Source organism: Antrostomus carolinensis, unplaced genomic scaffold, assembly GCF_000700745.2.
Source record: "Antrostomus carolinensis isolate BGI_N321 unplaced genomic scaffold, ASM70074v2 scaffold20923, whole genome shotgun sequence".
Lineage (NCBI taxonomy): Eukaryota > Metazoa > Chordata > Aves > Caprimulgiformes > Caprimulgidae > Antrostomus > Antrostomus carolinensis.
Window position 1 is genome coordinate 1 of NW_010304960.1, and position 22,959 is coordinate 22,959.

Genomic DNA, 22,959 nt, shown 5'->3' on the forward strand with positions numbered 1-22,959 from the left:
TTTAAGGTCCCTTCCAACCCATTCTGTGATTTCTATGACTTTATCCAAACCGATGTGGCTGTAATCTGGTTAAATCCCTTGGGTGCCGGCATGTTATCAGCCAGGTACAAGCTGTGTAAGTGGAGGGGTTTTGAGATCAGTGCACATCACATGAAACTTTTAGGGTTAGTTTTAGGGCAGTCCTGGTGAAAAGGTGTTGCTCGTGGTCATGCCTGCGGGTCAGCGTGTGGCTCAGGGTGCAGAGCAGTCAGCACCTGTGTGCAGGGGCACTCGGACAAGGCGAAAAGAAGATAAAGGGTGAAAAGAAAACCACTGCCAGAAAGACTTTCACCACATTGCTGACAAGCTGGGTGCAGTGTGTGACAGAAAGTGTAAAAGGAGGACAAGAAAATGCAGTTTAAGGGTCATAAACATCCTTCTTGCCTTCCATCTCCCCCATCCTTTTCTTCTGGTCTTAAAAGCAAATTAAAGTGTTTGTCTCACTCACTTCTAGAGTGGGTGCTTGTATTTAGGCCTCAGAACAGTTACCTTTCCCTCATCAAAACGTGGTGTTACCAGCATAGTGCAAAACTTAATTGCATGGAAGGTGCCAGTGTACAAGGCTGCAGGGAGAGCTGCTGCCATGCTGCAGAGGCAAAATCCCCAGATTTTGGAAATCTCTGCCTTGTCCACACCTTCAGAAAGGTTAACTGAAGGGAGGTGGTGAGCAATAGGGGTTCAAGGACAGACCGTGGATCAGAAACTCCCTCTAGCTGCAATCCTGCTTCTGCCCTTGCAACTCGATGTGTTTGTGGTTTTGGAGGCGGATTTTATTTTTAATTGACAGAAATTGAAAGGGAATAAATTAAAAATAAGTGCAGGTTTCTTTCCAGCTAAAGTATAAGCTGGGAATAGAAGAGTTTCCAGTTCCATTTAAGCATTTTTCAATTACAGACAAGACAATTAGTGGGATTGTAGCATATAGTTGCTTTTCACTTCGTTAGCATTTCAATGATTTTCATTTACTTGGTGATTTGTGGGGTGTTTCTGCTGTAGGAATAGCAGCTGTGCAGTAAATGCACTTTGTGTACCATCCTTCTAGGACTCTTCTGAGCAACTTGTTAGTGTTTTAGGGGCGATCAATCTTTAAAGCACATATGGAGCTACTAGGCATCCATTTCTTGTAGTTGAGTGAGGAGAACCTAAGCAGACTATATATATATATATATATATTTAAACAGAAGTCATGAGGATGAGTGCTGATTTCATGTGGTGTGCAGGTGGCTCTGTGCATGTCAAGGAACTTATGTCTGCCTTTTTATTTTCAGGAGGATCTTGAAGCCCTGATAGCAGAATTCCAGAGTTTAGATGCTAAAAAGACCCAAGTAATTGAATCATCCTGCCCACCACCCTCACCCAGGTAAGAGATTGCATGAGGCTTTGGCTGTAACTTATACAGCAGTTGATGATGCTTTTAATGAGATTTATTTATGTAATGTTATATCACAAGGCATAACATCTGGCATAGCTGATATCTGGAATTATAAAATAGCTGGTATATTGAATCTTTGGTAAAAAAAGGGACCAAAAGCTTTTTCTTGGCCTTAAAATCTGCTTTTTAATGATCCCATCAACAAAAAGGAGGCAAAGCAAGGTTAAATTACAGGGCTTTGTGGAAAAATAAAAGTTAAGGGGAAGTTTTGGGTTTGGACTAGAAAACTGAAAGGGCTAAAGAGGCAAAAGGATGTGTCATGAGATACAAGATGCTTTATTGAGTGTATCTTGGGCTCCACATACTTCTAGGTTCTGTATTTCTGTTTCCCATGGGTTGTTAAATAAATACCTTTCTCTGTGATCTGTTTTCCCCTCTGTGAGGTGGCACAGGCCAGTACACTACTGTTCACCTCAGAGAGGTCTTACAGTGCTCAGTTCTTCCTCGGGAGTGGTAGGGATCTGTCTCCACATGGTGCAAAACACTTTGGTGGTGTGTAGATGAGCAATGGTCACAACGGTGACTGCAGAATAATGACGCAGAGAAGTTGGTATGAGACAGCCCAGTTCTAGTTATGTGCCCTCATAAAACTAATTTTTGTTCTTGACACACCAGCACATTAAAATTGAAGAGCTCACGTCAAAAGGCGTGTTAAATGACAGTGTAACGTGTGCTCCTAAAATAGGAGAAGATTTCAGACACTGTCAAATTAATCTTGTTGGAAGTTTTTAAGAAGTTAATTTCTTTTGAGAAGTTTTTAGCCCTGGGGTGAGTCTCACAGCCTAGTAATTTGGCAGATGATGGAGAGACCTTTGTGGCTAGAGGGCAGAGGTGCTGGTGCTAGCTGAGTTAAAGGCTGCGAGCTTCTGAGTTTTACAAGACTGTTACAGATCTTTTTGACTGTCCCTCTTTCTTTTGCAGGCTGAATGGCTCCCTCTCTGCTCACCCTGAGAAAGATGAATTGATCCTTTTTGGAGGTGAATATTTCAATGGCCAAAAAGTAATGTATACTTCCATTTTTTTTCTTCTTTATTCTACCCTCTTCTTGCCTTTTACTGTAATTTGCATGAGTCTCATTTGAAGTGAAATTCAAGGCAGCAGTCATAAAATATGTATTTGTCCCTGAATGAGAGCAAAATAGCCTTTTAATTCTGCCATGATACTGTCTCTTCCCTGAACAGTTGGCAGGAAGGAGACATGCTAGAACCCATTAAGGAGTCAGAGTGATTGTCTCAGCATCAATATTTCAGGGCTTCATAATTTCTCCAGACTTAATTGGAGCCATGTCTGCCCCTCATTTTTGATAACTATTGAAGAATCTCTATCTTCCAGCTTTCAAAACAAGGTACTTCTGCAGTTTCACTGCTGGCAAGGCATTGGAGATGTGTACAGTAGCAAATATTTGCCAGTGGGCACTTTTGTTACTGAATTTCTGCAAGTTGCAGGTGTTTATTGTGCTCCTGGAGACAACTCCTGAAAAGTTGTATGTACTGTAGCTTGAAAACTCAAGCCTGCCAGTGATTTTTGGCCACCTTAGGATCGCCCAGTGTGATGTGCTGAACTGGTTCTGCTTGCTTCGCTGCCTTTAACTCTTCCTGTCTCTGGAGTTGAGCAGCACTTTGGGCAACTTTAACCTGCACATCTGTGTTAAGCTCCAACTTCTGAAGTCCTCATATCTTGAGCTATCACAGGCTTAACCAAGGGTTTGGGAGAGAGGAGTCCAGTCCAGTGGATCACTCTGAAAAAGTTGCTGACTCCCAGTCTAGTGAAGGAGCTGGTTGTCCTCCTTCCCTGCCTGATGAGGGAAAGCTGCTGCTGTGCTTATTCTCCCCCAAACTCCTAGATAACCTGGGAGCTATTTCCCCAAGGCATATTGGAGCTTCTTCTTCTACCTGATGTCTGTTTCTCAAGCATCAGAGGAAGGTGTGAAACGTCAGGAGTGTGAGGAAGAGTGTGTTTTAAGGAAGAACAGGACTAAGAAGTTTGGGAACGAGGTGCTGCACAGAACCGTGTGTGGTTTCAGGTGGGAGCAGGGTTTAGTCTTGAACCCAACCCAGAGTTTTTATTTGCCTTACTAGAAGGAAAGCTGATTTTTGATGATGACCCTGCCCAATGGATAGCTCTGGTGATGTGTATTTTTTCTTCCTCTCCAACAGACGTACCTGTACAATGAACTGTATGTTTACAACATCCGGAAGAACAGCTGGTCTAAAGTAGAGATCCCCAACCCACCACCAAGGAGATGTGCTCACCAGGTGAAGTACTGGCTGCCAGAGCAGCAGTTGGAGTTGTTCTAACACTGACCTAAAGATGGATGGAAGTTGATTTTTCTTTCTTTCTGGTCCCCTGAGGATTTCTGGCTTATCTTCATTCTCCTTGTAACGGGCTGCCAATGGTGTCACTTCACCTCTTCTGCTGAGGGGAACCTGTACAAACCTTTCCAAAGTGCTTGTTCTCACTCATCACTGAGTGGCCTCATGGTAAATGAGTGTGGAATGAAGATCTGGGGTTGTATCTGTTGGGTCAGCAGGACTCATGGGGGTAACTCTTCTTTTGAAGATGAACTCTCTTTACTGCATTATCTAGGGACCAACTCGAACATCCATAATCCCAGGATGGCACAGTATTTTTAAAATGCTGGTCAGGTTATAACTTTGACTTTGACCAAAGCGCTAGGAATGGCAGAGTTGCTGTGTGTGATTATTCCCTTAATGCCCACAGGCCTCTGTCTGTGGGTATTACAGATACTGCCACTCCAGTGACATGAAAGACCCATTTCTATAGGGTGTCCCTGCTAGCACGTAGCACTTGAGCTTTGACAAATGTCCCAGCTTTACAACACGATGAGCCACTGGCACTGACTGTGTGTCCTGCCTTTGGGTTGTGATTTTATTTTTTTCCTGGGCAGATGGGTTATTTTTCTTTTGTCTGCAAAATCAATAGACAAAGTTATCTAAATTTTCTCTGGGATATCATGACACTCCCCTAGAATTCACCTCTCTGGTGCCTTTGTCCTTAAGGTTGCTGGCTGATTGTGATGATGAAGGATTTGGGTTTGTTTACTTTATGTGAACACCTGCACATTAGAAACTGGCCCAAAGACTTGTATTTTTTGCAGGTCTTTGGCCCTCGCCAGCTGTCTGATAGATTATCTTACCTGTCGCAGCAAGTGGCTGGGTGACTGGTACATTTCAAAAGCTGCCATACAGGATGAGAATGTTATTTTCCTACCTGTGACCAAAGCTCTTTAGAGCTTCCTGGTAAGATCCAATACCCTGGTGAGGTTCATACCCCCTTGTACTGCACCTAAATACCAGTATTACTCTGAGTTGCATGTGCTTTCTTGAATTGAAAGATTCTGGTTTGATATTTGGGCTACCTTGTGGTGCTTAAAATAGAATTTGATTTCAGTGGCTAAATTCCACAAGGAGACTATATAAATTTAAACTCTCGTTTCCCTAGTTGAAAAGGAGATTGTTTTGTGGGTGTGGAGTTGAGAGGTGGCCTGTTTGGGTGCTGGTAGCCAGCAGATGGCTGTCTAGCAGCTGAATCTGAGCTGAGCAGGCAGGCTGTGCAGCTGGATTATAACAGAAATAAAACAAGAAACCTATCTGAGGAGTCCTGCTTCGACAATAAGTTCTCTGATAATTAATTACAGTCGCACAGGAGACAGTTCAGCCTCATTAATTGACTGGTTTGTTGTGTTCCCTGTGACTTTATTTTTATCAGTGCATATTCTGCATTAGCTCAGAGGTAAACAGAAGTGTGTCTGTGGGTTTGGATGTACATTTTTTCAGTCTTATTTGTCATCTCTGGTCTCTGACACGCAATCTTCTGTTTGAGTTACGCTTTCTTCGTTACATCAGCTCCCCAGAGCTGAGGTGAGAATAGCTATGGATGGGTGTTGTCAGTTGTTTTAGGAAAAAGGCTTGGCTATGGAATGAATTTTGAGCCAAATCTTCAAAATGTCAGACACAAGTATGAGCAGGCTGTTGTATGTACCTTCCCCTTAAGCTTTTAAGCACTAGATGCACATGAAAATCAGGCACTTATCCCCTTTGTGTTCAGGTAACCTCATGTTCTCACAAATGCTGCTTGCAAACACACCCCAGATTTTCTCATGAGTTTAATTGTTGCATGTATAGGCTGGTCTATATCAGGGCAGGGTTGTGTGTCTGATGCTGAAAATCTTTGCTGTTTGCTGGGAAAGACAGGCAGGTAATGAAGCCCTTCTGAGGAAAAAGATCATTATCCCAATGGGTATTCTGGAAAACAGGTGGAAAAATTTGTTTCTAGTGTAAAAAAACCCAAGAGGTCCTGGTCAAGGAAGAAATTTGCACAGTCACATAGTTTCCTTTTTGGGATTCCTTCCTTTTTCCTTAGTTCTTACGCAGATAGTTTTAATGAAGTAGAGTCTTGCTCGTCTCTCCCTGATTTAACTGTCAGCTTGCGTCACAAGAATGTTTTGGTGCTGCTCTGTGCAAAAAAAACCCAAACCAAACCAAAAAACCCCTTTGAAACTCTCCTCTCTGCTACGTGCCCTAATTGAAGCAGCTACAGTCTCCTCTTGTCCAAATGCTGCACGTTTCTTTCTGTATTTGGTGGTTTTTTGGTTGTTTGGTGTTTTTTGGGTTTTTTTTTTTTTTAATTCAGAAGGAGTAGTAATGCTTTTCAAGTCTTGGGAAGTGTCAGGTTTGAACTTGTGCTGCAGTTTGGCTTCTGTTTCTTGTTTTATAATCTACAAAAAACTGCAAAGGGAAATTGTGCACTGTTAACAGTCTTTTCCAAAAGACTTCCCAACGTTCTGCTGCCTGCCCAGTGCTGGGATGTTAGATGTTTCTTAAGAGGCAGAAAGTGCCCCTGTTCCTCCCATGGCTCAGAGTTCATCAGCCTTCTACAGGATGCTCTTTCTGTGACTAAAGGATGGGTAAAACATTGCTGAGCCTCAGCTGTGGAGAGATTTCCTTTTGGTGAACAGAGAGATTTGTAAACTAAATCCCAAGATGCTTCCCAGGGCAGTTTGTAGAACTGGAACTCAAGATGCCAGGGAGTGGGGAAAAGCCCAGCTCCTTGTCCAGCTTTCCTTTGCTGTAGGGAAGATGTGCTAAAACAATGAGTAACCTGCATTTAAAATTCCCCTTCCCTCAGCCCCAGGGAGCTGCTGTTGTCAAGCAAGGCAGCAGCAGCCGCTGCCACTTGTCTGCTCTCTGGTATTTGGAGGCAGCTGCACGTTTGATTGATAAAAGTTCTCCTGTCTCTAATTTCTGAACTCTTGTCTGATCCAGCTCTTCCTTCTTTTCCTGGCAGGCAGCAGTGGTGCCCACAGCCGGCGGGCAGCTGTGGGTATTTGGTGGGGAGTTTGCATCTCCCAACGGGGAACAGTTCTATCATTACAAGGATCTCTGGGTCCTGCATTTGGCTACCAAGACCTGGGAGCAGATCAAGTAAGTAATGGGCCATCTTGTCTAGACTGTGCTTTTTCAAGAAAGGTTGGACCACATGATTCTTGAGGTCCATTCCAACTTGGTGTTGTGTTCTGAAGTCAGTGATGACCTCGTGAGGAACTGTGCCAGCATGATCTGAGTTTGATTCCTGGTATAGTGCTGTGATTTCCCAGCTGTCTGCTCATCAATCCCTTGAGTACAGAGGTGCCATCCTAGAACTGGTGGAGAGGACAACCTCCAGAGAGAAGTGGAAATGAGAGATGTGTTCCAAGTCTATTGAGGCCAAAGCTATTTTATTTAATACATGATTTTTGGAGCATGAGTGTGCTTGGGTGTTACTTAACTGAAGGAAAGAGTATCATGAACAGCACTCTGTCCTCCCAGCTGTGGCAGATGTAGATGTCCAGCTTAAAAACAGTACTTGTTGCTCCATCTACCTGGGCTTCTCCTGGCTGGGCTCTACAAGACCAGTACAAGGATCTCCTGATTTTACCATTGCTTGAGGAGACAGCTTGTCTCTCTCCACAGAGCCAACTCCATTCCTGATAACTGTCATTTGCTGCCTCAAGATTCCTTGGGATAAACAAGCTAATACTTCAGACCCATCAAAGTAAATAGGTGCCAGAAGCTGTGGTTGTTTTTTGACAGGAGTTAAGGTGTCTAAATATCTTCTGTGGATCTGGACTGAAGTCCTCTGCTGATGTCCTCTTAACCTTTGACTTCTTGATTTTGCTTCTCATATTTGCATGAGAAAGTAAGAGGTCTGATGGGTCATCCAGTGGACTGGGAGGCCAGAGATGTGACTCGTTCTGACTTTGACAAAGATTTTCTCTTGGACTTTGGGATTGTCTTTGACTGTAGAATTAGTCAGAGCACAGCTTTGGGTGGGCTTAGAAGTCCTGGGCAGCTGACCCTTGAGGTGGCACTGGGGAAAGCAGCAGCTTTTGAACACTTACTCCTCTGCTGTTGGACCTGTTGAGCTCCTGGTGATGAGCTCTGTGTCCTTCCTTCAGGTGGGAAGCCCTCAATCTACTTAGGTTGATCACTTTTCACCCTGCTGAGTGCGAATGCCCATTGTCTGTGTCTGTCTCTTCTTGCACAGTAATTGAGAGGGTGCTTTAAGACTGAGCTGTGGAGAGATGGATACCTTGGCTCTGCCTTGGCACATGCCTGAGGCCACACAGTGAGTCATGGTGCCTGTCTGCCTTTTTCCCCCCTCCCTGCAAAATGGTGACATTGGGACCGTGTGATGGGGGTGAAATTTGAAGCTTTAATTTTACTTTTTTTAATTTTACCTTTTTAATTTAAGTTTTAATGTTAATCATAGAATCCCAGACTGGTTTGGGTTGGAAGGGACCTTAAAGCTCATCCAGTCCCAACCCCCCTGCCAGCAGCAGGGACACCTTCCACTAGACCAGGTTGCTCAAAGCCTCATCCAACCTGGCCTTCAACACTTCCAGGGAGGAGCAGCCACAGCTTCTCTGAGCTTAATATAACGCTGAAGGGACTCTGGTGTGGAAGGTGCAGGGGGACATATAGAAGCAAAGTGCAAAAATCCCAAGGAGTCCAAGACAGTCTGGGTTCAAAGGATGCTTCACAGCACAGGGTACCTGTAGCCAACTGCTCTGGGAGGATCCAGGGATCGTCCTTTTCAGCAGCTCTGGGAGGCTGAGGGAAAACTGTTTCATTTGTAAGCGGCTGGTTCCTGTCCATCACTGTGGTTCTTGGCTCCAGACCTGGCAGTGTTAATCTAACAGCAGCTGTAATTTGTCATGTTACAGGGAGCCGGGTTTACTTCAGTGCACCCTGCTTGTCTTTGAGAAGTGGGGGTGAGAAAAACCCTCCAAAATGACGAAAAGTGCAAGGATTACAAAGACCTGTCAGTGTGCAGGCTGATCTGCCTATTGTTGTTAGGCAGAAGCTGACGCAATGACTGTGACTGTACCCATCCCAGCTCCCTCAAAATAACTTCTTGAATCCTTTGCTCAATCTCAGCCAAATAAAGGGGATGAACTCAAATGTGTTACATCCCTACTGGGTTCATGTAAGTGGGTGGGGGGGTCAGAAAGTGATGCTCACCATAGTGTCCCTGCTGAGAGAAAGGGTTGACATTTCAACCAAACTCTTGGTGGATAAAATCCTCACTGGAGAGCGGTGTTAATACCCAGCTGCAGGCAGAGCGAGGGCGGGAGATTGTTATTTTGTGAGCCATCAGAGAATCCAGATGAGGCTTCGTTAACTCCACCACCGATGGCGCAAATTGTTCTCTCGTGGGTTTGCAGATGCGTTGCTGTAGAGCTGATTTAGGGTTTTCCACTCCCAAAACAAATGCTGCAGTACCTGACCTGCCTGGCAAGAGGAAATGAGGCTCAACTCTTCCCATCTCTTATCCCAGGTAGGAGAGCAGCCTCGGGGATGCTGAGTGTAACTTATACTGCAAAAGCACATGAACCACAGAATCACAGAGTCCCAGACTGGTTTGGGTTGGAAGGGACCTCAAAGCTCATCCAGTCCCAGCCCCCCTGCCATCAGCAGGGACACCTTCCACTAGACCAGGTTGCTCAAAGCCTCATCCAACCTGGCCTTGAACACTTCCAGGGAGGAGCAGCCACAGCTTCTCTGGGCAGAACATGTTCCCCCCCTGGAGCGGAGCATGAAGTTTGCACGTGCTGCGAGTTGCAGGATGCTCCCAGCAGCCCCAGGTCTCAAGTAGACTAAAACCACGACAAGAGAGTGGTTGAGTTGAGTTCCTAGTCCCACCTAGGCAGCAAGCTGCAGGTACTAAGCTCTTCAGGCTGCCCAAAGCTACCCTCCATCCCCAGGAACTGGTTGTCAAGTGTCACCTTGGCTGCCAGGCCACAGTGGGAGGATGCATTTGGAGACACTGATACTTCATTGTTTCTTAGTAGATAAAAGGATACACATTTTCTAAGTGAGCATCATAAATTATAGGGGTGGAAGTGCCCTGGAGAGATGGTCTTTTCTCTCTCCCTGCCCCATGCAGGACCTATTCCATCTGTGTTTCCTAATGTCTTTGGGTGGACCTCTGTTTTTCAGCCTTGCTGGAATTTTGAAAACTCCTGTGCCCTGGTCCTAGTGTTCAAATAAAACAAAGTCCATCTCTTCCCCATCCTTGGGCAGAGCTCCAAGAGCTGCATTAATGAGGCATCTGGCGGAGGAGGCAAGGAGGGGATGTCTTTGTTTTAATGCTAACCTGACTGAGTGTGAAAATCAAGTTTCTGCTGCCTCTTTGCTTTTCCATATGGCATCTTGATTACAGTCTGCTTGGGCAGGGGAAGAGGAAAGCTCAGAGATGATTGTTGACTTGTACAGAGGATTTTTTTTCCCCTCCTTATTTTAAAACTATGATCATAACACGTACTGCATTTCAATTCCTTCAGCATTTTGCTTTTCTTACCAGGGAACCCCATTGCTGCTGTAATTGTTCCACGTAGGTTTCTCATGTCTGTCTGAAGTCAAGCAAGATTTTGGATTGCCATTAACCAGCTGAAGTGACTGGTGACAGTGAGGGTCAGCTTGGGGGCTAGTGGTTTTGGGAGAGTGAATGTATTTGGGAAGACTAAATGGAGGGGGAAGGTTGTGTAGGTTTGTTGGGTCATAGTGGGGAACCAGCCCTGGTACAAACCTTCACATAGCAGGCCAAGCAATAATTCCATGTGTCCAGTGTGGTGGCAGTGTTACCTGAAGACATTTGGGGTACAGACTGGTATTGAGTAAAACTCAGTTGAGTTTGGAAGGTGTCATTTTAGTGCAAATAATAGAGTAACATGATTATTCATTAAGAATTGTCTGTGCAAGAGAGACAAGTTTCTGTTCCCCATGACAAGAACCACATGTGCCCCGTTTCAGGTGGGTTTGAATGTATTGGTTTGTGTGGACTGAATAGCTAAGATGACCCTGCTGTCATCTGAACTTGCAATTCTAGGAAATCTAGTTATTCCAGCCCCACAACTTAGATTTCAGGCAATTGTATTGTCCTTCCTGGCCTACAGTTTGTGCCACAGACCATCTTGGTGCCATAAGAGGCTTGACTGTAAAACACTTTTGAAGATAAACCCTTGAATAACTCATCCCTGTGAATTAACATCCCTGTGCTGTGTCTGCAAAGGCTGCAGGGGAAGTGTAACTCCATAAATCTCCTAGCACAGAGCACAGTGATGCCAGTCTGCTTGACAGAGTTAAAAACTGCTATATTTAGCAATATTTACCTGTATTTACTTGCATTTTACATGCACAAAGATGGTCCAAACACAACAAATCTCAGAAGACTTGCCAGCAAGTGACTTTGACTTATTGGAACTCTCTTATCATGTGTGTGATGCACAAGGTCACCTCAGTACATGAACTGTTTGTTACTCTGTCTTAGAGCTAAGCAGTATTTTAACCTAATTGCCTCATTCCTTCCTAGAGAGAATATTCTTACTCAGCTCCTGGTGGCCCCATGTGCTCCCTCAGAGAGGGAACATCATGCTTTGGGGTTGTGCTTAGGAACTGGCAGATCCTTCCTCTGTGTAGTTCTTTGTCTTGCTTATGAGCCTGTTTAGTTGCCTGCTCTTTAATACTGGAATGTTAATGATACTTCCCATAAGAGTTTTGTGAGATGTGATGTTATAAATATTCCAGGGTAGCATTTCACAAGCGTGTGTTTAACGCTGTTTCCAGAGAGAACCGGAGCAGTCACTGCAGTGCAGGATGCCTTTCAGCAGAGGTTTGTTCCTGATTGATGGCTCTTCTCACTCATATGCTGTCTGTCACTGGAAAGATCAGGTACTGCCACACAGGGTAGAAAGATGCATTGGTGCTTAAAGAAAATAAAGGTTATTTTGGTGTATCTTTGAGTAGACATCCTCAGTCAGCCCAGAAGTGAGCTTTGTGAGCTTATTCTTTGGTAGATCAGGATCCAAATGGACTTTGCAAGGGAATTAATTTGAAGGTTTTGTGCCTTGTGGCAATTGAGTATTCACTTGTGTGCCTCCTAATTGAGTGTACAAACACATGGGCACACTGTGTGCCACTGAACAGAACACTTGTTTGCATTCACAAGTGCAGGATGTAAAACTGATCACTGAAGTCCTGGGCTTCAGCTGCCTCAAGTACTAGAGGATAAAAGTGCTTTGTCCTGAAGTGCCCCTTTGATGGGATATTCTATGCATCATCACTTTTATTGTTATAGAAAGGTTTGGAGTTTCATCTGAGCATCCTCTGGATGAAGGAATGAATAAAAAGGTAACTCACTTCTGCAGGCTGTAGCCACTGTGTAAGTCTTTCATTTTTGAATCTGGCAGCTGAATTCAGATCTGTTATGTTACTGTAAGTCCCAGAGTAACTCCACAATGAAAAGCAAATTCCTTCTGGAGCAGTTCTGATCAGACTCATGTCGAGCCAGTCCTTATCCAGACTTATCTTTTAATCTATTTTTTAAGGAAGTCTGGAGAATTTACAGCTCCCTCCCACGTGTCTGCTTTCTGATGTCAACCCCATGAAGTAGAGGATTAATCATAAAGTCTGTGAAACCATTTCCAAAATGCTTGGTTTGGACCATGAGGAATGATACAGGTAAAAGGAGACAGTTTGCATTTGGGAAACAAGTCTTTGAGCTTGCAAAAAGTGGAGTGGCAACATGATTTTCTGTCACTGCCAGTCCTGCTTGACTATGCCATTTGGTTTTTCCAATGTTGTGTTTGGAGACTGAGAACAAAGGATCTCGACTGTATGAATAATTCTATATAAAAATACTTTCTAAGAGCAGTTGTTGCAAGTTGAGGAGGGCATGTCCTTACATCAAGGGCTATAAACTTGTCTTTATAGCTGATTCCTGCCAGGTGCAACGCTAAGGAAGCTGAGATGATACCATACTGTGCAGGGTGGGGCCTCCTGGAACCCTGTTTCAGCATCTTTTCTTGGAGCTTGTATTGCTGGTCTAAAGGAAGGAGAGAACAAACAGCCTTGTGATTGAGAGCAAGTGGTGCTGATGCCAGTGAGACTTCTCTGAATTCAGATCAGGCCCCAGACTTGATGTTTGTGAGTTTGAGTTAACTGTACACTTGTGGGAACTTGGTTATTAAAACACACACACATCAATGAATAAACTTTTTATTGTTCAGGATTGATTTTTGACTTGGAGGCAACCTGTTTGAGAAACAAGGCAGATGATGTTCTCTGAGAACAGGATTTAATTGTTAATGTTGATTTTTAATTCTTTCTTTCCTTTAAAAAAAAAAAAAAAGCTTTTTAAAAGGTGCCATCCTTTGGAATAATAATGTGGGAGCTTTGTTACAAAAGAGAAAGTAATGATTTCAGATCTTGATGAAATTCATACTAGAGTTGCTATTCTGCAGGGTGATACTTAAAAATCCAGTAAATGCCTAGAAAACCTTACTCTCTGTTAGAATAAAAGGTCCAAGCAATCAGTATTAATTCAGCCTTACCCAAACGCTGCTGTTCTGCTTGGAGTTTTTCATTATGACTGGTGTGAGATTGTCATTTTTGATGGTGAATAAGGACCCTCATTTTCTCTCTCCACAAAAATCTATCACCGTGCTTTTCCAGCTACCCGCTGCCAGTTCAAGTGTAGCAGGAGGGTTGTGGGTTTAGGCTTTGCTGTTGTTTTTCCAACGGTGAGCTGGTTTCTTATTTATTTATTTAGGCCCTGATTCTGCAGCCACTTAACACATGTTAACACTGCCTATTTGAGAAGTCTTGCCGAGTTCAGTGGTGCTAACTGTGCTCACTTTGGGAGACTCCTCAGCGAGAGTGAAAATGGGATAGATTAATCCATGGGGGCAGAGAACACACAAAGCAAAAACCTCTTTTTTTTCTCTGCGGTTTGGCCTGAAATTGCCTTTGTTTTGAGAGTTCTTGAAGTTGTTTTTGTTCTCTCTCATATGATGCTCTGTCTGTGGGTGAACATGAAAGAAGGTGCATCTTCATTGCCTCTCAGGAATGTCTTTGCCAGCTGCCTGGCTTTGCGTGAAGCTTTTGGATGTGACAGATGGGATGTTTGTTGTTTGTTCCTGGAAATGGAAGTGGCACATTTAACTGAAAGGTCAGGAAGGCTTGAAAGAGCAGAACAGTGATACGTAGCTGCTTTTTAATGTGTAAGATAATAACGATGGTTTGTTTTGCTGCAGTGCCTTTGTTCTTGAGGAAATCTAAGGAATTTACAAAGTTTTCTCACTAGTTTGATGTTACAACTGCAGGTGGATGAGTGAGGACGCTATGGGTATGTGATTTCCTAAGGTGTTGAAGGGGAGTGGATGTCAGAGCCATCCTCTGGTTCTAACTTGGTAGTTGGATAAAACATCTCTGTCTGGAGTGCCTTTTTTTTGCAATTATGGGATTTAACTGCTATTCATTAAACTCTCCTGAAAAATTAATTCCTGAGTCATAGCAGAAAAGACTTCAAGACTTTGGGTGCTGTTAGAGACTAGATGGCTTATCACCAAGAATAAAATTGTTACAGCCAAATGCCTGTGTTGCAAATATCAAGTGTTACAAAAAGAGCACACATGCTGTTCTGGAGAAAAGCACACCTATGTATTAAAGCAACAAAGTTCCTCGTAGTTTCCCTTTCCAGGAGAACAGAAGCTGAACTCGACCAGCCCAACTACCAATACCTTCAATAAAAATGGACTGACACACTAACAGGAAAGAGAATTTTGCTGATAAATGGAATTTCTTTGTGTTTCAGGGCATCAGGAGGTCCCTCCGGACGAAGTGGACACCGAATGGTTGCTTGCAAAAGACAGCTGATCATCTTTGGAGGTTTCCATGAGAGTGCAAGGTGGGTTCCTGCAGGATGGCTGGTGGTATTGAATCCTCTATAAAAACAAAACAAAAAAACCCAACAGAATTTCACCAGTAACAGAAAGCTGGGCTTTAATGGAAGGATTATCCTCGTTCAGTACAGTTACTGAACTAGACTTTTATGTTAGAAAGACAAGTGATCTTGATTTAAAATCTTCAAGTGTTTGAGAAACCACTGTACCACTTAGCCAATCACTGAAGTAGCTACTCACCCTTGTAGCTAAAGCTCAATATGTCACTTTTGGCCTCTGAATCTTGTCAAAGAGCTTTGTCTTCCTAGAAACATCTCCAGTAGGCTCTCATATACTACATGAGGTCACAGCTACTCTGTCACGGGGACTGTGAAGAGACCTGAGCGATATATTGTCTCAGAGACAGTAAGCTGTGTAACTACAGTCCCTGGGAACACAGTCCAAGTTGCAAAGCCCACCCTAGAGTTACTTGTGTCCTTGGGAATTTAACCTGTGCAGAGCATTTTCCACTAGCAGTATGTGAGCTGGCTAGTAGAAAGAGAACAGGGCATATGTATATTTTTCCCCACTCCCCTAAACAGACACAGCTCCAGTCTGTTCTGGTCTTTTGTGTTCTGGTTTAAGTTACCTTGGACCGTGTTAACTGGAAGCACTTGATGAAACCTCTCTTGTAGGTAAGGAATGACATAGGTAAAAAAGAACCCAGAGAGGTCTTGCTTAAAGGAGCTTTGTCAAATGCAAATTGTTGTATTGAAGCAGTAACCTTCACCCAAGAAAATCTTCTGTATGTTGCTACAGCTCCAGAAGGAGAAAAGCCATAAATGCAAGAAGTTGAATAAGGTGTTGCACCTCTTCAGAGGTTCCTGGTGCTGTTCCTGAGGTGATACTTTATCCTGTCCCAAGTGGTAACCATTATAAAAACCTGTGATGTGCCAATTTGCTCTCCCTAGAGATTACATCTATTACAACGATGTGTACTCCTTCAACCTGGACTCCTACACCTGGAGCAAGCTGGCTCCATCGGGGGTTGGACCTGCTCCGAGATCTGGGTGTCAAATGGCTACCACTCCTGAGGGCAGCATAATCATCTATGGAGGCTACTCCAAACAGGTAGGAGAGATTTTGTGGTAAGCCAGTGCAGTGTTTCCTGGATTCTAAACCGAATAGTTGATGGAAAAACTGAAGGGGCTAAAGTGGAAACTGAAATGTGACAAACTCAGGGTGTCTGAGTGGGGCTGATGTGGTGGTCTTCACCTGTGTTGGCTGTGGAGCCCTGTGTTTTGACTGCTTGGAGAGGGCACTGGGCTTAAAGCTTGGGAGAGCAAAATTGTCATCTCTGTACTACTACTTCTGTCTGCTCAGTTTTGCAAGCCTTGTCTCTGGTGAAAGATTTGGTGATCTCATCACATAACTGCCCGCTGCTCTGACTGACGATGTTTCCACGTCAGGCTGCTGCCAGATGTCCAAAAACCACTGGTAACGAGAGTGCCTGTTGGCTTGTGGTTATGCCAGTTGGAGTGAATGTGCAGTTGTACCCTTGGATTGTTCACACACAGGATAGTTCAGGCTGCTGTGAACCAGTATTACCAAAAGAGGCATTTTGTCTTCTGCTTGTGCCTTTCTTCAAGCAATTGTGTGCTGATGGAGGAGCTTTTCTTGGTTAAAATTTCCTATTTTCCCTGCTAATCTGGTTTAAGGAGGTGATATAAGAGAGGTAGGAATAAGCAACTGGGAGAAATGACATTTTTTTGGCAACAGTGGTGGTTTCTGCCAACTTGAAGCATTCTCAAGTAGTACTTGTCTATATTCCAGCACTTGTAGGTTAAAAGCAGCAGCTGCTGGCAAGACTTATATTTTCTTACATCAGTGAAAGGGTTAAGGGAGCAGCGCTAGTTAGCAAACTCAATAAGCCAAAGAAGACTTTTGATGAGCACCAGGCTTCCTCTGCTCTGCTTCTTGCTTTGTTAATCATGGTAATTTATACTGAATAGCCCTTTAGACCATATGTCCTCATTGACCAAGTATCCCTGTCTCCATGCTGGGCAGGAGGAAGTAAATATTTCATTGAGCAAAAAAGCTCCTGCAAAAGCTTTTAATGTTGCGGATGCAGACAGAAGACCCGGATCCTGCTGCTACTGTCTCAGTGGAAAGGCATCACTTCCAGCAGCGCGTCGCTGGGGGAGGAGGACGCCTTGTTCTTCTGATGTGAATAAATGAACAAAGAAGAAAAGCAAGGAAAAGAGAGAGAAAATAGTCTGTCTGTATATTTAGAAGCGTTTGTGCCTTCTCACGGCCTGCGCTTAGGGCTCTGTCTCATCAGATGTGCGTTTGATTAAATAGCAGTAACAATACAGAGGCATTTTCTACCTGACACACCTTTGTCCTCTTCCTTTCTCTGTCCTGTTCCCTCACTCTTGAGGGTGGGGAGGAAGCATGAGCCTCCACGCTATGCTAGATGTGGATCTCTCGTGGCTACTGAAAGCAACTTTCGAGTGCACGCTGACCCCCACGGAAATATAAAAGTTGACACATGACTTTATGAGGGTGAGCTCTGTTGCGCTGCTCTGGGTTGTTTTGAGCTAATAAAAAGGAAATAGAAGGGATGGGGGAATGCAAAGCTGCCCTCAGCCTTTATGCAGGGCACTGAGCAAGGATAAGAGCTGGGTGCAGTTCCTCTCCAACTTGGAGAACAGCTTTTAGATGAAAACAACCACTCCTGTTATTAATCCACTTCCTTTGTAATAGAGAGAGGTGATAGCAGCTCTCTGATACAGCATTCCTACCAGGGACTTTGCTTGTGTCTTCTGCAGCCTAGGTGAACTTTCAGGTAGGAATGGTGCAGCCAAGGCTACAAACTCACCAAAGCACTGGACAGAATTTTCTCTGCACCTTTTTTGAGATGCAAAGGCAAGAAACCTTTAGCACACTCCTGAAAATTTAATTCAGTAAGATTTAGCCTCTCTAGGACAAACACAACTTCATTAATTTAATTCTCATTGTATCTTTGCTTATAGCCCATTGTGGAGCTGAGTGTCTCTGGGTTTACTTCAAAGTGAAGAAAGTGTGTTTGGCTTGTGTATTCCCCCCGGAGGCATTGGCTGGGGTACTCTTGGGAGAAATAAGAGGTAGAAGGTGAAGGAAACAATACCTAATTGGAGCGGGGCAGGCGCAGGAGAAGACCTGTTGCTTGTCTCCTGTTAGAGAGGCAGATGCTACCTTCAGGATTGCTGGGAAGACGTTTTTGAGCACATGAAGGCATTTTTTGCATATGAAACCAAACAAAGCACTGTTCACCAAGTCATGTAGAGACTTCTCTTCTAATAAGAGGCAGGATAAGTGCTGTAAAAAAGGTGTGGATTTGTGTGGAGGACTCCTGAGGCCAGAGCTGCTACCAAGCATGTATATGGTGTGAATTGGTTTGGAGGGAAGAGGAGTGGAAATCATAACAGCTCCTCTACTTTAGTATCAGTGTGATGTGGCTGTCACATTTAGGAGGAGAGTTGTGGTGTGGCAAGGCTGCTTTCCTGCGACGGGCAGTTCTGATGCATTATATCCTGTGGTCCCTTTAGCCCTCGTAAATCTGCTTGAAAGTGCTGTACCTAAATAGCTGTGTGGTGTGGTGTGGTGTAATGCACGTTTTCCATTGCAAAAAGAGGTGTAAGCCTGGGAGGTTCATGATTGTGCCTGGAATTTTAGGCATCTTTGTACCCAGGTGGCTTTTGGGGAAGTGTTCTCGGCCAGTTTGGATGAGGCTTTGAGCAACCTGGTCTAGTGGAAGGTGTCCCTGCTGATGGCAGGGGGGTTGGGACTGGATGAGCTTTAAGGTCCCTTCCAATCCTAACCATTCTATGATTCTATAAAGCTGGAGCCAAGACTATGAGGTTACAGCCAGGGATGTTCTCCTGATGGAGTGATCAACCTGCCCATCCTCAGTCTGGTCAGCAGACATTGTGAGCTGGGAAGGCAGAAGCCAAGAGATTTGGTCCCTGCTTTGATTTGCTGGACTTGATTGTAGAACTGAGCATGGAGAGTTGGTTTCAGTAGCATCTGTCAGTCCAGACCGTGTTGCTGAATTCCCTTGATGTGACCTGAATATAAAGTCTCTTTCATGAATGGGGAAATAGAGGCAGAAAAGATGAAGTGACTTGTCTAAGGCACTCCAGTCCTTGTACACAGAGCCAGAACAAGAACCTTGGTACCCAGATGTGCCTTTACCTCTGTCAGCCACTAGATTTTGATGACCAAGTGATGAACAGCCAGGATTCAGATGGTGAGAAAGGCACTTTACAACCCTGAGCACAACTGATTGGTGCATAAATTGAGAAGAGTGTGCCTGATATTTTAAAAATAAGGCAAAATTCTTAGCACCATGGTGTCCTTGTGTTCATCTGTTTGGTCTTCAGCTTAGAAATGATAAAGGCGACTTCTACGATCCCTTATAGAAGGGGATGTTGTGCCTGAAACGTACCTCAGAACCCCACAAGGAGCTCAGATTTGCTCTTCTGCTGATCTTAAAGATGTCCTCGCCCGTTTCTGATGCTGGGGATGGGGCTTGCTGCAGCGAGCTGCTTTTTTGGCTGTATGAAGCAGTGAGACCTCTCTATTGCTAGGCAACGTCAGCGCGCTGTGCCTGGCTGGCGCTGCCAGTGCAGCCGGGAGGTGTCGGAGGCCAACGCTGCTCTACCTTGCAGGTGCAAACAGCCTACAAACCATGGGAGGGCTGGAGTTACATACGTGCAAGGCTTTTGGATGCTAAAGATGACGACTGTGTGGGGGTTTTTCGGGGTTTTGGGGTTTTTTTTTTTTAGTGGCAAGCTTTGCAAAGCTGAATTGGATTCTGTGGAGAGATTGCTTGTGGCAGGGCTGAAGTGTTTGCTTGAACTGCAGGGTGTGGTGGGACTGGTTCCCTCTGCCTGCTAATTGGATGTATTTTGCTACTGTTGATCTATGTTATACAGGGGGAATGCTGATTGCCCTTCTTCTCAAGAACAGCTCTCTGTGCCTCAGTTTCCTTGCTCTTTGAAGGCACATAAACAGGCAGCTTGCTGTCAGTGGAGCTAGGGGTTTGTTGGGGTTTTTTTTTTAGTTAATGGCTGTAAAGCTCTTGTAACCTGCTATTGTATCTGCAGGTGCTTTGGATATCCAAGCCAGTTATGTGCTTGAAAGCAAACACCTAGAACTTCAAGGCAAGAAGGGACAACAAGAGGAACAGGAGCCTCTTATGACTGATGGAGTGATTTGCTCAGGGCAAGCGGGTGTCCTGGGTGCAAGGGGATTGATCTGTCCAGTCGCAGCGTACTGCGTGCTGGTGAAGTGGCTGCTTTTGAGTTGGGGAAAACAGGCATCTCTTTGACAACAAATAACTAACTCCCACTCCACCTCATTGGGGTTTTCTCAACCCAAGAAGCTTTGTCATGTTGCATACGCAGTGTGTTTACTACAGGGAGCCCTGTGTGGTTTGCAGGAGAAAAATAACGCGGTTATTCTACGCAGCTCGTACGATAGCGAAGCCAACTGCTCTCTCATTAGTTGTTATTTCCCCTCCTTCTGTGCAGACAGCACACATCTTACTGTGCTTCTGCACACATCAGCCTGTGAGTCCCCTGCCTTTATGAATGTGTTGTCTGTCTAGCATTTAAGGACAAACTGCAGCCTGCCTGGAACTGGGGAGGAAATCAGCACCATTTCCGTTATCATTAGCAGCCAGGCACTCCACAGGCACTGGGGCACACACTTCAGTGCTATAAGGTGTAAAAGCTCCTGCCCATCTCTCTCTCTCTCTCTCTCTCCCTTCCTCTCCTCTACCCATCTATCCCTGACAAGCTGTTTGCTTAGGTGAGGTTTGGAGGGATGTTTGATTAAGGTGAAGGACAGACTAAAAAGGCTGCTCTATCTCAACTGTCCAAAGCCTGTAGCTCTTTGGTGACTTCTGTGTGACAGAGACAGCGAAGTATGACATTGTCAGAGCATGGCACTCGCTCAGCACGGTGACTCACAGCCTTTTGAACTTGAGAGCTACTGCTGTAAATGCCACAATACATGCAGAGCCAGGCTAGGGATTGGTGTACTCAATACAGCACCTTTCCTAGAAGGCATTTCTTCCCCTTCCTGCCCTGACAGCACTTTCTCAAGAGTCTGCTCAAAATGATGGCTCCCAGCCCCTCCAAACATGTCTCCAACACCAGAGCTCCTCTAACTGTGCCTCAGAACCATTCACCAGTGCAAAAACTTGTCTTGCTTGTTTTCCATGTGCTGGGGAACTGGCAGTGGCTGGAGGAGTCATCACTGTCTAACCTCTTGTTCAGAAAATAGGACTGTCACTAATACTTGTTCCTACAGGCTCCCTGTCCCTTGTGTACCTGATGCTCTGTTCCTTGAGGACAGCAGGTAGAATAGTGCAGTTGTTGACTCCATGGAAGTGGTTGCACAGAAGAGGATCTCTCCAGTGTAGACAAACTGTCTTGAAGATGGTGTGTGTCTTTCAGTGTGATAACGGGCATCCTTAGGTGCATGTGGAGAGCAAGAAGTACGTGAGCCACAGCCCCAAACTAACATAATTTCCCAAGACAGCCCTACAGGCAGACCCTGGTCCTTAAGTTAACTGAAGCTTCTCTTTTGCCACACTGTGAGCAGAGCTCTCCTGTTTCCACCAGCAGCACTTCATTACCAGCCTTCCCCCAGGCTTTTCAGCATCATCCAAGTTACAGCTTCGTTGTGCAACGCCCTCAAACACACTTCATTTCCCTTTCCTCTCTTCTGCCTTTCTAAGAATTGATTACTCTTTGCTACCAATTGGAGAGTAACAACAACAGGCAGTAACAACACATTAGCCTGCAGTAACAGAACCTGTCAAGTTCCAGGCACAGGGTTGGGTACAGATGTGCAGCAAGAGCAGGACAGCACCGTGTTGTTGTGCTCTCGGGTGCATCCAAGCTCTGCTCATCTTCCCCAGGACTGGACCCAACCCTCCCAGTTTCTGCTGGGATCCATCTGCCTGTGGTTATGCAGCATAGCAATGCCATCACCCTCAGGAGGAAGAGAATTACAAAGAAGTAGGGGCTCTGCATGAAGGGATGGGTGGATAATGACATTATTAAAAGATCTCCTACAGTGGTGTTGCATAGTGTTGCTTTCAAATGCTGCATGTTGCTATGAGCGCTGGAGTACAGGGGCTTACAGTGAAAGGAGCAAGGGCATATCTCATTTAAAATGATGCATTTAATTGCCTCAACTGAGGCCTGATCATGCTTTTGCTGGTGTCTTGCTGTTGCCTTTAGTAGGGGTGGAAGTGGGGTTTCTGTTCCCTTTCTATTTAGGAGAAAAAAAACCTGTTGCTCAAGGCTCTGTGGGGCCCTGAATGCTAAAACTGACGGCTGCAGGCAGGCTGTGGGGCAGAGCCAGCTGTCACCTTTGCTTCTCTTGTAGTGGGGTGGAGATGGAGGGGGGTGGCAGGGACTGAAACTCTGTGTGCTAGTCACAGATTTATACTTAAACTTGGGCCTTGCAAATGATACAGCACAGACGCTCTGAGCTGCTCAGCATTCGAGGGCAGAAGCCCAGAGGGCCTTGCAAGCCCTGTGGAAAGTTGTCGTGTGTCACTTTGGTGGGGTGGTTACCTGCTCTCTTTTACAGCTAGAGGAGCAAAGGCACAGATGGTAAATTAGTCCCTTGGGAGCACCTGGTTCTCTCTGTGGCTGAGTAGAAGGCAGGACCTTGGGTCTCTCCTTGGTGCTGCCTGTCCTTCCTTCTTTCTGCAAAACAATCTGTTTTAATCCCTTGTGACAATCTATCTCCCTTCTCTGGGTGCCAGAATTCCTGCCCTTAAGCTGCATTCTCTAGTCTTCACCTGCCCACAAGTCCCAGGGTCTGTGTTACAGCCTGGTTGTCCCAGGCAGAAGTTGGTTGTGGCTCCGAACAGGAAACAGTCCTGGTTTGAACACGATGGTTATGAGTTGCCTGATGCTCCAGAGCCACAGTGTGACCACCTGTGTGGCTTCTCCTTTGCCCTAGTCTCAATGTTTGTGTTTTCAGCACGGGAATGTACAGATTCAGGCTGGGATGGTGAGTTCAGAATGTCACATACTGCCATTCTGGCTTGGGTTGCTTTCTAGGTCTTGGAGAGTTGGACCTCTTATGTTTTGGGCCACTGAAACTGTTTCACTGAGCGTCCCTGTCTTTCCCTTCTCTGCAGAGAATTAAGAAAGATGTTGACAAAGGCACCCTGCATACAGATATGTTCCTGCTG

The 22,959-nt window shown here is 45.0% G+C and overlaps 1 protein-coding gene across 1 annotated transcript in view; it reads left to right on the plus strand.

Moving 5' to 3' along the window:
• Positions 1-1,307: 1,307 nt before the first annotated feature.
• The window catches only part of KLHDC4 (kelch domain containing 4), a gene marked incomplete at its 5' end in the record, with an annotated part of 26,521 nt that continues 4,869 nt past the window's right edge, over positions 1,308-22,959 (plus strand). The window contains 7 exons of the mRNA XM_029084193.1: positions 1,308-1,399; positions 2,393-2,471; positions 3,628-3,726; positions 6,779-6,915; positions 14,627-14,719; positions 15,665-15,824; positions 22,906-22,955. Of these exons, the coding sequence (XP_028940026.1) occupies positions 1,308-1,399; positions 2,393-2,471; positions 3,628-3,726; positions 6,779-6,915; positions 14,627-14,719; positions 15,665-15,824; positions 22,906-22,955 (710 nt within the window). The remainder of the gene's footprint in view (positions 1,400-2,392; positions 2,472-3,627; positions 3,727-6,778; positions 6,916-14,626; positions 14,720-15,664; positions 15,825-22,905; positions 22,956-22,959) is intronic.